The following is a 17,287-nucleotide window of genomic DNA, read 5'->3' as shown; positions in this document are numbered from 1 at the left end:
CAGTTTGGCAAAAGGCAGACGCAAAGGTCTTCCTCGCAGTCTGGTACTCTGGTGATATGGACAATGGCCAGAGCGGGGGTGCCAGCAAAACAAGCAAGGACCATGCTGGTCATCTTGGCGCCTCAACCCAAAAACTGGGCGAGAATCTCAGGTCCGCTGTCACTTTCGCTGTGTTCATCAGAAAACATCATACACGTCAGGATCAGCCTAGCATGTTCTTATGGCAAAACATTTTGCTCTCCTTGTTAAACTAGACAGCGAGAAACTATTTGATCATTATATGACTGTTTTGCTCAGCGCGACGATGTGGAGTCACTGCAAGGGGAAAAAAACCCACAAAACTAGCTACAGAATCAGCCACAATTGCAGGCTTCAGTGTCTTGCTCGAGTGTTAACTGGGAGATGCCCACGTCGTGGATGTCTGATGAGTAGTTGCCGGTGAACTTCCACATGATGGCAACAGAGAAAACACCCAAGGGCCTTGAGCTGGATGCATAACTACCTTCATACATGTTGCCATTTTTCACCACAACCACCATTTCGGATTTCTCTCTGAGGAGATCATTGGCATGCAACACAGAGGTTGAAGTAGGCACGCAGAGGGGTGGTCCTCTCGCCATTGAAAGAAGAGGCGCATCCAGCTGAAGAGGAAGTTAATTTTTCTAGAATCACAGAGGTTGAAGTAGGCACGCAGAGGGGTGGTCCTCTCGCCATTGAAAGAAGAGGCGCATCCAGCTGAAAAGGAAGTTAATTTTTCTAGAATCACAGGGCAATACTGGAATATCAATTATTATTGCATTACACTGGGAGTACCACGATTGTGTTATAGCATGGCACAAAGTTTGACAGAGGTGAAAGGTATTTTGAGCAAGTAATTGTGCATTTATGCTCTTACGTGGCACAAAGATTACGATTGACTACAATTTCATGAACCATCCTATTTTCAGTGAAATGACACCTGCCAACAGGATTCAATCTTATTAATTGTCTCGTGTAAATAGGAAACTTGGCCAAAATCACTAAGAGTCGATAGTATGCCTGTCATTGGGGAGGGTGTGGGCTACCCACGTCCATGTCCACAAATTACCCGTACCCATGTGGTATCAAATTGCCAATCCCCAAATAAAGTGAGTAATCCCCAATGGAGTATGGATACCCAACGGGTAAGTGAGTACAGAGAGCTGGCGTCCTAGTTGTTAAGTTTGTATAGATTACACAAATGATAGATTACATTGAGGCTTAGAGTGCACTATATATAGAGGTTGATGGGGAAACCCTAGAACTAGGAGATGACTCGTATAACCTTAACACTAGTGAGCACCTCATCAGCGACAATGGTGCCACTGGTGCTGCGCAAGATGGGCATCGTGGCGACGGAGTAGTGCTGGCCGAGTTCTTTGATGTATTCAACGAAGCGTGGAGCGGCTCCATCCCCGAAGAGCAGCTGCTCTGAGAGGGAGATTTCTTAAGAGGATCCTCTAAATGAGAGGAAATCTCTTGGGTTGAGAGAGAGAGAGGATGAAGGGATCTGTTATGAGAGAGAGGAAATATCTTTTGTGAGCTTAGAGAGAAATGAGAAATTCCACGGAGAGAGAAAATAGGGGCAGAAGAGATAATTTAATGAGACAAGTTACTTTTGAATGGGTAATGGGTATTTGATGGTTAATGTGGGTGACACCCTACCCATATCCAAACTTCAATGGACAATTTATCGTTACCCATACCCTACCCAATTTTCCTAGTATGGATTTGGATACGCGGATTGGATACCCTGCGGCAGGCCTAGTTAATAGGGAACCCGCGAAAAAAAAATCTAAAACTCTCTATTTTTTCAAGGGAAAAATGTAAAAAACTGCCCAAAAGTCAATTGAATTTTGACTTTCCCCCAAAAGTTATTTTGTTAAAAAAAAACCCTAAAAATTTGACTTCGTTGAAAACCCCCCCAAAAATTCAAAAAAAAAAATCACAACAAAATTCTAAAAAAACTAGAGACAATTCTACTGTGTTACATGGACACGGGTGCGGGTGTTGGAGTCGGACTCGTGTTGGGGCGTCCGATTCGGCAAAAAAAATTGGGACACACAAAATACCACTTGGAATCCGACACGGATACGCGAGTGTCCGACTCGGCAAAAAAATTTGGACATGGATATCCAGGTAACACAGCAATTCTAAGACCTTCTGTGAAATTATTTTTCAAAAATAATATCCTTTGCATCATATTTCATGGAGAGTAAGTTTGGAAAAAAAGAAAAATGTGCAGCTCATTTATTAACTCATGTTATTTTAACTTTGTCATTTCTACATTATTTTTTCTACACAAATAATTGTTTAAGTAAACTAATAAAAGTGGTTTCACTAATTTTGGAGGTGTTATAGATTAGTTATGAATTAATCTATCTGCAACATATTTACTCAATCATGCACGTTGCAATAACTATTTCAAGATTTTATGTATTTTTAGAAGATAGAGGATCATGTAAGAACACTAAAAAAATTGGTTTCATAATTTTTGAATTAGTAAATAATTAACTATGCATTTAACTCGAATTAATAAATGAGGTGCACGTTTTTTTTCAAACTTTCTCTCCATGAAATATGATACAAAGGATATTATTTTTGAAAAAAAATCACACAAGGTCTTAGAATTGTCTCTATTTTTTTAGAATTTTGTGATTTTTTTTTAAAAAATTAAATTTTTGGGATGTTTTTGCAACAAAACCAAACTTTTGAAGGGTTTTTTTTGCAACAAAACAATTTTTAGGGGAGTCAAAATTCAAGTGACTTTTGGGGGTTTTTTTTACATTTTTCCCTTTTTTTCAAATATTGGTCCTTGCCGCTAAAACCACTCCCAACTGTTTCATTAGCTTTCACCTTGCTGACGCTGATTGAAGGAGACAGTGTACCTGGTGCAATCGTCGCGGTGAACAATTACAACGCAACCACCCCAATCATCCACAAGGGGAACAGCACGATCTTCTATGAATCGCATCACAGCCTTCCGCGAGATTAGGTCAGCAGGTAATGGTCGGGATTCTTGAAATGGAATCATATACTTCTCAACTGAATCATTCAAAATAATCTACAATCTCAATGGACAGAACATCAGATTTGACCAAGCAAAGTGAAGAAAGGGATACAAAATAAGAACGTAACAAACATACAACCTGTGGAAATACATGGGGCCTTAGAAGAGAGTTGGTGAATCCAGATAAGCTTTCAAGTTTAACTGCAACCTGTTAGCAACAGCAAAGAAACAAACTTAAAAATGACTCTGCTTTTACTTTGACACATTTAAGTTTATAAAAAACTGGCAAAACTAAAGAAATGTTTGCCATATCTTCCTGGATCCACAATAACTTAGCAAAATAAGGTATGTAGAAATTTAGAATGGGAGGAAATCACGCCAGAATGGACATATTAATTTTTCAAATCAAGACTAAAATCAACAGGGATAACGGCCTCTTACTTCAGTTAAAGTGGTCTAAGTAACTAGATTTATATACTAATATATAAATAGAACACTACAACTGTTCTATGCAGAGGTATAAAGTAAGCAGTAACAATAACAGAGAAGCTGAAACAACTTTCATATGCATGCCTTTTAAAATCAAGTATGAACAAGAGGCATGCCAATATCATATGTCAGAAGACTAAGATCATGTTTGTTTGGGCTTCTCTCCGGCTTCTAGCACTTAGAAGCGAGAAGCCCAACAAACAGCAGGCTTTTGAAAGCGGCTTCTCAAAAGCTGAGACCCTCCAAAAGCCCGCAATACATTAGAAGCCAAAAACCGGCCTTGGGCAGCTTCTTCAGCATTTGCAGGTTGAGGTTATGAGAGTGCCCCTATGGTTCGCACGTAACTACCCGCCACTGCAGACTCATGTTTTAAGATAGCTTATCCTAGCGTACCCCGATACGTTCCCCGAAGTGCCGTATCCGTATCACGATACATATCCGATACCGATACACGCCGATACATCTCTGATACGGTATTGGGAAAGTATCGGAAAATACAACCCAAAAATTAAATAAAAATAATCCCGATACTCCTCCAATACTTCGCAGCCCATAACCCCTCAAATTGAAGCCCATATTGAAGCCCATCATCTCAAGAGCCCAGTATTTCAACCCATTTACCCATCTCAATGCAACCCTAAAACAGAACAGCACCGAGGGTCGAGCGAGCCACCAGCCATCGCATGCTATGTGCCTTCATCACTCCGTCCACCGCTTGCTCCATCCCGCCGGCCGAGGCCACCATTGCGTCACACCATCGCTAGCTCCTTCCTGCCGACCGAGGCCACCGTTGTGTTGCCAACTCCTTCCCGCCGATCAAGGCCACCGTTGAGCAGCGTGTTCCATCCATTCAGCTAGCAATTGTTCCCTTGCTTCAGGTAGGAGTTGCCATCTCCTTTCTCCTCCTTCCTTTGCCTGGTTGATTGTCTGTAACCTCCGCCCTCTAGATATGAGTTCATTTTTCATTTCTCTTCTGGGTTTTGCTGTTCAGAGATGGCAAGTGGTAGTGCTAATTCTCCGCTGCAAGGTAGTAGTCTCAATGAATCAAGTGATGGTGCCGGATCTGATGCTCAAAATGATGAGAATGAACTCAACGATCTTAAGTATCCTCTTTAGAGGCATGTTAGAAAACTTGAGCCTAATGGTCCTTCAGGAGGAAATGCCAAACCAGAGTGCAACTTTTGCCACAAAATAATACCTAGTAGCTATACTAGAGTGAGAGCACATTTGTTGAAGATGGAGTAGACTTATAAATTCTGATATAGAGCCATCTCAATTATTCGGCCTTGTGCATTGTATCCCGTATGATGTAGTGCACTATTTGAACTTGTAGTCTAGTAGTAGACTAGTATACTAGTATTATATATTTGAACTTGTACTCGATTTGTTAGTACAAAGAATCATTCATATCGTTCTCTTTAATTGCTGCATTCTTATTTTTAAAATATACATATATATAATACACACACACCCACTGTATCGGCATATCCGTATCGCGTATCGAGGCAACCTAGAGCTTATCATGACTGCACATTTGCACATTGCATTGCTTGTGCTCCATAACTTGTTCAAGTTCTTCAATTATCTAGCTAGCAATTTATTGACCTGATTGCAGTGTTGCATAATTTAGGCTCTGTTTTCTCCAATAGTTCACTATCCCACCTAAATGAGACAATCTGTGTATTTTATGGAACATTCATATGGAGAACAGGAGAAGCAATAGTCCTAACTCATAAGAGTAATGAAGTAGTTTGGGTTTTGTCAAGCTCATATCTTTTAGCAGTTCAGGATCCTCGATGATATCTTAGTGTTTAAAAGGTTTTGAATTTGATATGAAACTTGTGCTCATTCTGTTCTACTTCTGACTTCTGAATGTATTGACCTTACATGCTTGTTCTGTTGACATTCGAGTTGCACCATTGCTAGATTTAATTCTGGGATTTTGTGCTGTTGAAGAACAAGAGGTCTCTGCATAACATGTTAGAGTAGGTGCTCTGATAGTCAGACTGCTTTCTAGACCCAAGAATAAACAAAGAAGGAAAGAAGGATTAATTGGACTCTAAACAAGGTGCTAGGATTGAGCAATGATTGCAACAACCATTTGTAGCAAAATTGGGTGTCACCTTCACAACTAATGTAGTATCTATCACCTTGCTGAATTGTTTATCAGTCATGGGCTGATGCCAAATCCTATATATTTTATTTTTTTTCTTGGTTTTAACATAGTATTGCTAATGCTTTGATGATCATGGGAGAATAGACCAGACGTTATGTTCCTTGTCATTTTTTTGTACTTTTGTAATCAAGGGAATGATCACAACATGGACTCGCGCATGTTTTGGAAAATTAAAATATATGGATGGTCAACTATTTACATTTCCAATAATACTGGTTACATGTATATACACCTTATATTTTAGTTTTTCTCTACAAATATTAACAACAGTCAGTCGGTCACTTAAACAGTTTATAGAAACCAATACATTCACTCCAAACAGTCATATGCATTACATACATTGCATACTTCATTCAACTCAAAAGCCATCAGCCATGCCATCCAAAAACAGGATTGCCAAATGGACACATCTTTTACATAAGCAGCTTTTGGAAAAGCAGCTTCTCCAAGGTCAACAGCCAAAAGCAGCTTTTGGAAAAACCTCAACCCAAGTAAACAGGCCCTAAAACTACATATAACAATACTAAAGAAATTTATAGTTATTTTATGTAGCATCGTCAACCAAAGCAACAGATTAAGTAGGGGTAGTAGAACCAAAGATAGATTAAGGGGGCAAAACATACAAGACTGAATCACAAACTACACTGTAACACAGAAACTCAACGTGCTCTTCGTGCGAAGGAAAGACACTCTAGTTCTGCCCCTGGAATGAAGCGGTATACTATTTAAGAGACCAATTCCAAGTAAGAACAAGAAACATACCAGACCTACTCTACTTGTCCAAGAGAAGCATTCCTTCTCGTTCACTATTCTTCTTAGAAGCCCTCTGGTCAAATCTATCTGTAAAAGATTTAATCAGTAGCCATTAAGTAGTAGGGACAGGATCTATTGAAAAATGTTGAAACTAAGTAAAGTTAGACATTCTGGAGTACAATATCCAGAGAGATATGAGCATAATCATGCACATGGTTTGGCTGCCTTGAATCTGGCAACATGGCCAAATCTGACAACGTTTAGGTAGGAGGCAGTTTAACTGTTCACAGGAATAAACTTATTCTTTCCACAACCCTTAGTGCCTATTTATTTCAGCTAGAGATTATGAAAAATAATTTGTAGATTGTAAGAAGCTGAATTGTAAAAGCTGAATTACACAATCTACATAAATTGGTAGAGGACGGATTACTAGATTGTTACAATCTAGAGGCTGAATTGTTGAAAACTGGATTGCACAATCTATCTATTTGTTTCAGCTTACAGATTGTGATCACAATCCACAATTTGAAAGCTGAAACAAACAGAGCCTTAGTCCCCTCGAGACTTTTAGCATCATATCATACTAAGCTTCATTAGATCATACAATTATGAAACAAAAGAATCGTATATTGATATTGTATCCATTGATTGCCATACGACAAAAAGGAAAAGATATACTTGTAGCAGCAATGAAACCTCATGGACCTAGGAAAACACTTCAACAAAGAAATTGAATAAGTTACTGATTGAAACCACATGATAATATACTTTGGTGGAAGGGTTTAGAAATAAGTTCGTCATCGAATAAGAACTCTCCCTTCAACAGTAAATACCTTTTAATAGCAGATATTTCTATACACCCCTGGCAAGGGTATCGATAGTAAGCACAGAACACAAAAAATGCTAGTGTCTTGTTACATAGTATGTATTATGAATTCCAAAGGACTTATACTTTTGCTTATCCTAGTCAAAATTTGGTAAAACTAATAGCCAAGTGGCCAAAGCATTGCATGGTTAACGAATTCAAATCACATTGTCAGAAAATGTAGTTTCATCCTAGGCTTCATTTTTACCTGATTGTTATTTACAACAGCTTCCATTAATAGCTCAGTTGCCTCTTCTTTTGCTGCACGGCTAATGGATCCCACTGAATCTGGCCACATGCGCTTGTTCAATCGCATGGCCATATCAACATCACCTCTGGTAGAAGAAGCTCTCATAATTGAAAGATAAATATGAGGTTTAGGTCTCAAATCTTTGTTGTTGCCAGCCTGCTTTATTATCTCACCAAAAATGCAAAGGGCCCCTACGATAACCACCAAAAAAACTCAAAAGCATATTAGTACAGAATTTCAGTTAGCGGCATTAACAAATTTTATCAGTATCATAAGCACATAATACAAAGAGATTTTTGCAAAAGGTCACGAAGTGCACAGCAAAAGCATTTTGTCTCGACAGCAGAGTTCCATCTCCCACAATCCATGATGTAAAAAAGACCCATGAAGTAGTATTGATTCCCGGCCAGATCTGCCTCTCCCTCGGCCCGGATCCTATTCTCCCTCGCCGGATCAGCCTCGTCTCCCCCATCGGTTGCTCTCCCTGCGCTTGGTTCCTCTTGGCTCACAGTCACCCGTCCAGCGTCGACCCGCCGGCCCCTTCGCATAGACCCACCGCTCGGAGTTGATCTGCCCACCATGCGTCGCTGTCTGTCCCGCCGGTCAGTTTCCTACTCAGCCCCACCTCCGCCAGGCCCTATCCCGTGCCGCCTGCACGCGCCCCGACCGCGCGTGCTCTACTCCTACACGCATGCGGCCACGGGCCTCGCGGGGCGCCTCACGCCCGAGCAGGCGGCGCACATCGCAGAAGGGGACGGCATCCTAGCCGTCCACCCCGACCAGGAGTTCGGATTCGACCGTCTGTGCTGCATGTCTCTGCCGTCGTCTCCGGCTCGCCCCGGCCCCAACCCGGCCAGATTTGCCTGAGGTGCAGCGGAGCCACTGCCGCTCAGGCTGTCCCCGGCCCGCCCCGATTCCGCCCCGACCGCCGCTCGTGGGGCCGCCCTGCCCGGATTCGGTCGCCTCCCTTCGGCCGGCTCACCCGGATTTGGCTGCCTCTACTGACGGCTCCTCCGCGGGTAGGGCGTGGCACCTTGCGTTAACGTCCTGCGCAAACTCCCACATGTCCGCCATGGGGCCCCCCTCCTCTTCTGCAAGCACAATGCACACGAAGCTCTCCCACCCTCCGACGCCGCTCTTCCCGTGGTCGATCGGGTGTGCCGCCCCTGGTTTGGATCCGCTGCACGCCGCTCCCCATCGGACATCGCTTCCTACCGTGCGCCCATGGCGCCTCTCTCCACTCCGCCCTGTTGCTCGGTGACGCCATGGGCTCTATCAGGCTCCGCCTCGGGTCCTTCACAGCCGTAAAATCCGCTGCGAACAGTGGGCGATTGCAGTGCTATCGTGGGCTACTTTTGTCACACATGAGTTGGTTGTGCTATTCTGCTGCTCGTCTTTCTGTCTGTCTTTGCTCTCTTGTTGGCTGGGCTTATGGGTCGAGGTGATGGGGTGCTGCGTGCCAGTTTTTCCTTTGTTGTATGTGGTCTGATGTAGTCTGTAGTGTGCCGTTGCTTGCTAGATTTTGCTACTGTTGCTGCTATTGTGGTAGTCATTGTGTGGTGGTATTATCGCTAGGCTATGAGTCTTAATATCGTTTTAGAGTCTGTGCAACTTCGTTGCATCCACATCCAAGTCCGTTCGGCGCTCTTTGAGTTCGTCTATATCGTGTGAGTCCACATATTCCTTATCAATTAGCCGATTTCTTTTCAATCGTTATTCATGCAACTTAGCCATCTAGATCTTTCCGTAGCGTTAGTGACAATTTCTTTTGTTGTCTTGCTACTCGTCATTGTTTTGTTTGTAATTCTTGATCTAGGGCATTTTATGTTATCTTAGTCTTTTCGTAGCTCTAGTGACAATTTTTGTTGTTAGGAATAGTCTTTATCCATTACGTATAAGTTAGATTACTAGAGTCCTTATCATGTACTCCTTGTGTACTCTATATATTACCCCTAGAGACTACTATTGCATACAAGTTACTATTCCTAACATAGTATCATAGCTAGGTTTGGATTTTTTCTTTTAGGGACACAGCAACTCGTCCCGATGTAGATCTAATCCACCCACCACTGTTTAATATTTTTCTCTTCCCGTTGGTCTCGCTCTTCCAGTTAGCTTCATCACGCATCACGTCGGCATCAACATGTTGGCTTATTCCCGCTGATGCCCCGGCCGATCGGACCTGTCACGCATTGTCCTTCCCCGCGCTAGTGTGTCCGTGCCGCCATAGGCCGCTCTACCCCCACCCGCCTTTGCTCGCCGCTCCATAGCTCCGCGGTAGGGGCCTGGGGGAGCCAACGCCGGACAGATCCACACAGGCCCCTACTGATCCGCACGGGTCCCTGCTTAGATCCACTTTCACCGTTGTCCTTTCCCTACGGATCCGCACACCCGCCCACTAGAGCCTTTGTCTGTCGGGTCACGTGCTGTTGAGCGCCACACGAGTTAGCTCTCTGCCAACCTTTGGGTTCCTCTAGAAGCCGCATGAGCCAGCTCTTCGCTAGCCTCCGGGCTCCTCCAATCTGGGCATCTGGCAGCCTCCGCGACTCTGCCTGTTACCGACTCCGCCTGACCTTGCACCTCCACGGCCGTCGACCTTCGGATCTGTTAGCTCTCTGCTCCACCCGGATCGATCTGCGTCGCAGCCTCCCCGTCGGCTCAGCAGCACTACCTCCCCGCCGACTCCGCCTCTAATTTGGGCTCACCCACCCACAATCGGCTCGCCCGCTCTCCCTCGATTGGTTTCCTCCACTACTACTCTCCCGGTTGGGCTCTTCCGCGTCAGTGTATGCTTTTATACCACTCTATGGATCTGTCGTTCATATGATAATGGGAGGACCTATCACATTGCTCTATGGATCGATCTGTCGTGTCTTGGTCCTCTGTGCCGCTCAACCGGAGGATTTGCAGCGCTGCTCAACAAATTGCTCCACCGTGCAGCTGATCTACTATGTATCTGTTGTCACTGCATTGTGCTTCACCTATTGTTTGTTAGCATCTTTGCCATCAGCTTTAGCTCCATGATCTATGGTTCTCTACTGCTTTGCTTGCTCTTCTAGTTGCTGCTTCGCTTCTCTCTTTGTGAGCCTTTGCATCCTAGTTATGAGCTAGGTTAGGAAAGGTATTCGATGCTTTGTGAGTTGCTATGTGGTGGTGCTATCGCTAGGCTGTGTGTCTTAGTCTCGTATTAGAGTCTTTGTTTTTCCATTATATCCACATTCAAGATTCAGTCTCACTTTGAGTTCGTCTATGCCGTGCGAGTCCACATATTCCTTCGGCAATTAGTCAATTTCTTTTCTCCTCGTTATTGATGTAACTTAGCCATCTAGATATTTCTATAGCTTTAGTGACAACTTTGTTTGTTGTCTTGCTGCTCGTCATCTTGGTCTAGGACATTCTTGTGTCATCTTGTTCTTTCCGTAGCTCTAGTGACAATTTTCATTTATCGTCTTGCTACTTATCGTCGCTTTGTTGTGATTCTTAACCAAGGACATTCATTTGTTGTCATCAGCACAACTCTACTTAGTATGCTCTGCTTTGCACTTCTTCGACTTGATTCGGCATGATTACAAGACTTCACTCTACGATGACTTTGTAGAGATAGTTTTTTGATGTATTAGTTTAAGTTTGTTACTTAGTATCACCTCTTACAAATGTAATGCTATTGCATACGCCATACATTTAAGGGGGTGTTAGAAATATATAGTCCTTATCCATTATGTATAGGTTAGGTTACTAGAGTCATTATCATGTACTCCTCCTGTACCTTATATATTGCCCCTAGGGGCTACTATTGATTATTGAATACAAGTTGTTATTCCTAACAATCATGACCAAGTTGCTTCTGGTTAGCAAATTACAATGAATTTCCTTGGTTTTGGGCTGCCCGTAGGGGGCAGTGAAAGCAACCATAGGAGATCAAAATGTGAGGGCTATTGATTCCTAAATTTACTAGTACCAATGTATCACCACTAAAAAACAAATACAAGTTTCCTTGAGCAGTTTGGGGTATCTACCTACATTCTAGAAAGGGTGGTTGTTCCTTGCAAGGTTTGTTAAAACCATAGATTCTGAATCGGATCGGAACTCTTGCAGTAAAAGCGCAAATCATAGGATCATAACTATTAGAATGGTTAAATTGCAGATTCTACTGACTAGAATCGTAAAATCAGTCCAATCAATTTAGATCATAAAATTGTAGAATCACGCTATAGAATAGATATTTTGACAACCATGGTTCCTTGGTCTACCAAAACTGTTTTCTCCGAAGGGGAAAATAATTGTCATATCACATCCTATTGAGGGTAGAACGTGTATAATTAATGAGTTCCGATTCACGGTTCTTAAGGCAAAGAGATGGACCAGTTTAGGGGCCAACCCATTTAACCTCGCAAGCCCACTCAATCTAAGCTAGCCCATTGTAACCCATCCAAGACCAGCAAACATCATAACCCATCCACCCACCCACCCCCTCCAGCTCCACGAGCCACCAACCATCGCATGGTTTCCTTCTGCCGCCGCCTCTTCGCTTCTTTCCATCACCCCCGATGCTCCCTTCCACATTGAGCAGTGCCGCCTCAACTCCTCCGCTCCTCTCAACCTACTCCGGTGCTCCACGCTCCTGCAACCTCTTTCCCGATCAAAACTGACAAGATCAGCAAGGGTGGCGTGGCTAGAGAAGGCAGGAGCTAGCAGAATCAGCCAGAGATGGGCAGGCCATGGCGAAATCAAGATGGAGAACAGCAGGCAACTACAGCAAACCGTTGAATTGAGACAGAGAAGGGTGGGAGATGGTAGAATCAAGGGAGAGAAGGAATACACGTAACGCAACGAGGCAATGCCTTGCCCATGTGGTAACTGAGTTGCGCCTTATCGCCTAGGCGACACCTTAAGAACCTTGGTTCTGTTCCATATAGGGAGAAGAGTAATGATCCTTTGTTTGTCGAACATGTTTTCTATCAATGCCAAACGGCATAACTCACTAGATACACATTATTAGTATAGATTGCAAGGATAGTTTATGTTGTTTCAACTCACATAGCTCTTCTTCGGTCCGCCCCAATTTCACCACTACTCACTACCAGTTCGAACAAACAATTGACCACATGAATATTTGCGCAATCCAATTCTGACACCGAATCCTCCGGAGTCCCAACACAACGAGGGAAGAGCCTCAAGGCTGCTCGCACAAACATAAACCGCACACCTTGAGCAGGATGCCGTAGGAGACGCCGTCTACGCCGCACCCCCTGGGCCCGCGCATGTCCTCGAAGAGCCGGAGCGCGCGGTCGACGTCGCCGCAGCGCACGAAGGCCTCCAGCACCGCGTTCATGACGATGGTGTTGAGCGCCGTGCCCCCGCGCGCCCGCCGCCTCCACCTCGTCCATGATCTACGCCGCACATCCGCGTCATCACCCGCAAAACAAAAAACAAAACAATCCGTCGGCGGGGGGAGGAGGGCACGCGGGGCGAACCTGGGCGAGCTGCCTGCGGCGGGTGAGGTCGACGATGCGGGCGGTGAGGCGGCGGAGGTCGGTGGACGTGGAGGCGGGGCGTGGGCGCAGGCGGCGGCCGGGGGGGCGAGGGGAGGAGAAGATTCTGGAAGAAGCGTCGGGAAGCGGGCGGGATCGGGGCTCGCGCGGTCCGGGCGCGGCCGACGGAGAGGAAATGCTTCCGACGGAGAGAGGGCAATAGCTTTTTTATCATACGACCCGATGGCGCTCGCCCAAATACCACTTACCAAAATTTTTAATCTATTTGTCACTCAAACACTATTAAAATCATAAGATTTTAAATTATACATAATATTTGTAGTGAATCTAGTTAAAATAAGTTACTTATGAATTATAAGCATGTAAAAAATCGACATGTCTTTTCGTTTTTTAGCTTATAGTTACTGTTTACAGCGGAAAAGCTATTATACACGATGAAAACCAGGTTTTGTTTAGTGTTTAGATAATAAATGAACGAGAAAATTTGGTACGATAGTATTTGGGGACCGCCTTCCGGTATGATGGAAAAAAGCTATTGCCCCCGGAGAGAGTGAGGAACCGCGGCGGCGTTTTCAGCATCATCTCCTCTCTCGCCGCTGCGTGTCGCGAGCGCGGGAGCGAGTGGATAAAGCGGGGCCGTCGGTGGTGGTGGACCGGTTGGGCCACGATCGCCGCAGAATTCTGAGCCGTACATGAGCTGCTGGAAAGAAGGCTCGGTTCGACTCCGGCCCAAACACGGCCCGTTTTAATCGTGTTCACCACCTCTCTTGTCGAAGCCGCTGCCATCGTCGTCGCTTCCAGAGTCGCCGGCGCCGGCGGCGACGTTCTCCCCTGGGTGAGCGCTGCCGTCGCCTTTCGTCCTAGCGATCCGTGCAATTCTTACCCGCTCGGATCTTACGAGCTGCTCGCAGCGAGGCGGGCGGACGTGAGGATGATGGGCAGCAACAGCGGCGGCGGCGGTGGAGGCCCCGGCGGGGGCATGGGTCCGGGCATGAGCGGGCCTGTGGGTGGCGGATGTGACGGTCGGCACGACGACGAGGCTGCGCTCACCGAGTTCCTCTCCTCCCTCATGGATTACACCCCCACGGTACTGTGCCGCCCCCACCCTCTCGCCTTCTTCTTTATCGGCTTGGCCCTGATGCTTGGTTTTGTGGCGCGGCAGATTCCCGACGAGCTGGTGGAGCACTATCTCGGCCGCAGCGGCTTCCACTGCCCCGACCTCCGCCTGTGAGTGCTCGTTCTCGCTTCAACCTCTCTTTAACAATGCTTCTGTCTTCCCCCCAGGGTTGGCTCGATTGGTAGTAGTTAGACTCAGACTTGCTCACTGCCTGGAATCATGAAGTAGGAATAGGAGTTGCTTGCTTTCTTGCACGCATGGTGACGAATCCGATGGAGCCACACCTAGATGATTTACTGTTCAGCTCTTCTTGTGCTAAGATTATTTGTGGCGTGTTGCTACTCTAGTCAGAGGGGGATCCTGTGGTTCCCCCATTCAACTTGGTGATTATTGGTCCACATTAAACACATGGATTCTTTCGTATCTTCTGATTTTGTGTTTTGCAGAACGAGACTGATTGCTGTAGCCACCCAGAAGTTCCTTTCGGACGTTGCAAGCGATTCTCTTCAGTAAGTGAATTACAATCTCATTAGTTTTCTCACATGTCATTGCATATCTTCCGTGCAATTATATGTTGTGTGCAACTAAATTTCTTTTCTGTTAGTTTCTCAGGTTCCAAAGCTTCTATTTGCATATAATATTCTTGTAGAATAATTCATTCATGATTAATGGGATATCGAAACATTTCCTGTCATCAGAACATTTCAAGCGCCTACTTATCCATTCAGATCATGTTACACTCCTACTTGTGCATTTATAAGTTGTATCTATGATTGTTGCAACTCTGCTATCCTTGAAGCATATCCAGATATGGAAACATGAAACATAAATTCATTATGTGATCTGGCACTCTTGCAAACTACCGATGCCACAGCAGTGTTTGATTTTCAGTCCTTTGGATACTTTTTGGTAGGAAAAGAATAGATCTCCATTATACTCCGGAAGCTTCAACCAATATAATATGACCTCTCTTGAAATATGATAAACTATCCCAGGTTTTCCTGGATCTCCCAGAGTTTTTGCTCGTTAAAGGAGTTACCCTTTTTGTGTTTAGACAAAGGACGAGAAAAATATATGAAGTTTCTGTGCACAGAACTTGATGTGCCTAAATTACATGCTTGATTTTATATCTGTCCTCCTCTGGTTATTAAAGTTGTGGCCTTGCGCTTCTTATGTTGTTAGCCTTGAAGCTGTTTCTCTGATGCATTTCGCATGCTCCAAAGATCAGAAGTTATTCGTGTGAACCATGTAGGTTTGAGACACAAATGTTCTTTGTTCTGTTTTGGCTTATTTTGTGCAAAATTGTCAGCTTGCATCTTCTGTTGCGTCGAACTGTTTATGGTGTGGGTACGTCATAACTTGTCACAATCAAATATACCTTGTGAGCTAATTTGCTTTTTACATTATTATTCTTTCCCTTAAACTAGGCACTGCAAAGCCAGGGTAGCAGCACCTATCAAAGACAATAAGAGCAAACAACCTAAGGTGAGTTTACTTCGTATTTGATCTTCTCATGTTATTCATAGCACAAAATAGCCCTGACATCCCTACTGCTTACTGATTACACATTTTATTGTTCTGCAGGATAGACGTCTTGTTTTAACAATGGATGATCTTTCTAAAGCCTTGTGTGAGGTAAACCAGTTTCCTATTGATTCCAAGCTTTTGCTTTTTCAGGGCAGTAGCTGACCATCCTTACATTTTTCACATGTTTGAAGTCAGTTGGGAACTTCTTGTATATTCTTGAGAGGGAAAAAAAGTCAGTCAGGCACACATTATTGGGTTTGCACAGAGAACAACAATAGTTGTATTGGAACTTGAATCTCTACACTGGAACCTGTATAGATTCACTATTGGTAGAATGCGTTTAGTTGACCCTTTTTAGACAAAAAGGATTGCTTGATGATGGTTTCCTTAAACCCAAATAGGTAATATAGATTCAGTTTTATATGCTCTGAGATCCTCACAACCCCTCAAAAATCATAATGGCAGACTCAACTGTTTCTGACAGTTTAAGCATATACTGGACATGCTGCGCACTTGCTGGTCTTATGATCACAATTCACAAATGACTCCCTTAGTTTCTCCTTTCAAGAATGCTAGACCAGACATGTCCAAGTCCAGCAGTAGTGACATCAGGTAACATGTGACCTGTATCTTTTATAACAGCGAGCTACACAACCATCTTTTGCTATGGATATGCCAGTCACTAAAACATACTAGGCCACAGGGAGATTAGAATACCTTGTTTTTATTTTTCTGAACTGATGAAACCAGTTATCACCCTAGTTATCACTGCAAGAAAGAGGACCGAGTTGTGGATGATGGATGATGCTAACTGCCACATTAATATATGCTTCAATTGTGGTATTATGCTCACGTGAAATTTTGCTTGCAGCATGGTGTGAACTTGAAACACCCCGAGTACTTCGCAGACAACCCTTCAGCAGGGATGACTCCTTCAACAAGAGAGGAGTAGATTTGATCACGCCAACATGGACCAAGTGGAACTCGGAATCATAAAGGGAGCATACCAAATGAATGGCCATGTCGGCATTCTTGCCCAATTCGATATAACAGTGTACTAACATAACCTCCAAAGTGTGTACTCGATTGCTGTTCGTGATGTATTATTGACCATTAGCTTGTGATACCACCATCGGTTGCTTCTCTATTTACTAAGCTGCTATTATCTGCCAATCTTCTGCTCGTCGATCACCATTAACAGTGGTTGATGCCATCGAGAAATTGACTTTTTAAGCTCAACATTGATTTGTGGTGGTTGGGTTGGCAACAACTTTCCCAATGGCAACTCGCAAGGAGGCCTGGAGAAGATGATCTGGAGATCAAATTTGTCTAGTTTATCTTCTCCAATCTCCAGTGCCAATTGCAGGAACTGAAGCCAAATGTGCGTGCACTTTGTACCAACTTGATTAAGTGAAGGTAAATTTCACAAATTGCATTGCTGGCATCTGCAACAAATCGACTATGAACGCTATCCATGACATTGTATCATTGATCAAAGAATGGCCTACGATGTTTGGTTAGATTATCATTTTTTACATATAGTCTTGAGGAACACTAGTTTGCTAGCAATATGAGCTCTAGCCATCTCTT

At 44.1% G+C, this 17,287-nt stretch overlaps 2 protein-coding genes across 2 annotated transcripts; one reads left to right on the top strand and one right to left on the bottom strand.

The window, feature by feature from the left end:
• Nucleotides 1-353: 353 nt before the first annotated feature.
• Nucleotides 354-12,944, bottom strand: LOC133897929 (pentatricopeptide repeat-containing protein At5g10690-like). Its single transcript, XM_062338759.1, has 6 exons — nucleotides 12,848-12,944; nucleotides 7,520-7,752; nucleotides 6,456-6,533; nucleotides 3,168-3,236; nucleotides 2,900-3,082; nucleotides 354-641 (listed from the first exon to the last, which is right to left on the bottom strand). The coding sequence occupies exons 1-6, from the start codon at nucleotides 12,891-12,893 to the stop codon at nucleotides 354-356; spliced, it is 897 nt and encodes a 298-aa protein (XP_062194743.1). The 5' UTR covers nucleotides 12,894-12,944.
• Nucleotides 12,945-13,772: 828 nt separating this feature from the next.
• On the top strand, nucleotides 13,773-16,870 carry LOC133897739 (transcription initiation factor TFIID subunit 10-like). Its single transcript, XM_062338556.1, has 6 exons — nucleotides 13,773-14,140; nucleotides 14,216-14,280; nucleotides 14,617-14,679; nucleotides 15,598-15,655; nucleotides 15,755-15,805; nucleotides 16,569-16,870. The coding sequence occupies exons 1-6, from the start codon at nucleotides 13,985-13,987 to the stop codon at nucleotides 16,647-16,649; spliced, it is 474 nt and encodes a 157-aa protein (XP_062194540.1). The 5' UTR covers nucleotides 13,773-13,984; the 3' UTR covers nucleotides 16,650-16,870.
• Nucleotides 16,871-17,287: the final 417 nt, after the last annotated feature.

This window comes from Phragmites australis, chromosome 17, assembly GCF_958298935.1.
Source record: "Phragmites australis chromosome 17, lpPhrAust1.1, whole genome shotgun sequence".
Taxonomy (NCBI): Eukaryota; Viridiplantae; Streptophyta; class Magnoliopsida; order Poales; family Poaceae; genus Phragmites; species Phragmites australis.
This window is presented reverse-complemented; position numbering and strand designations above follow the sequence as displayed.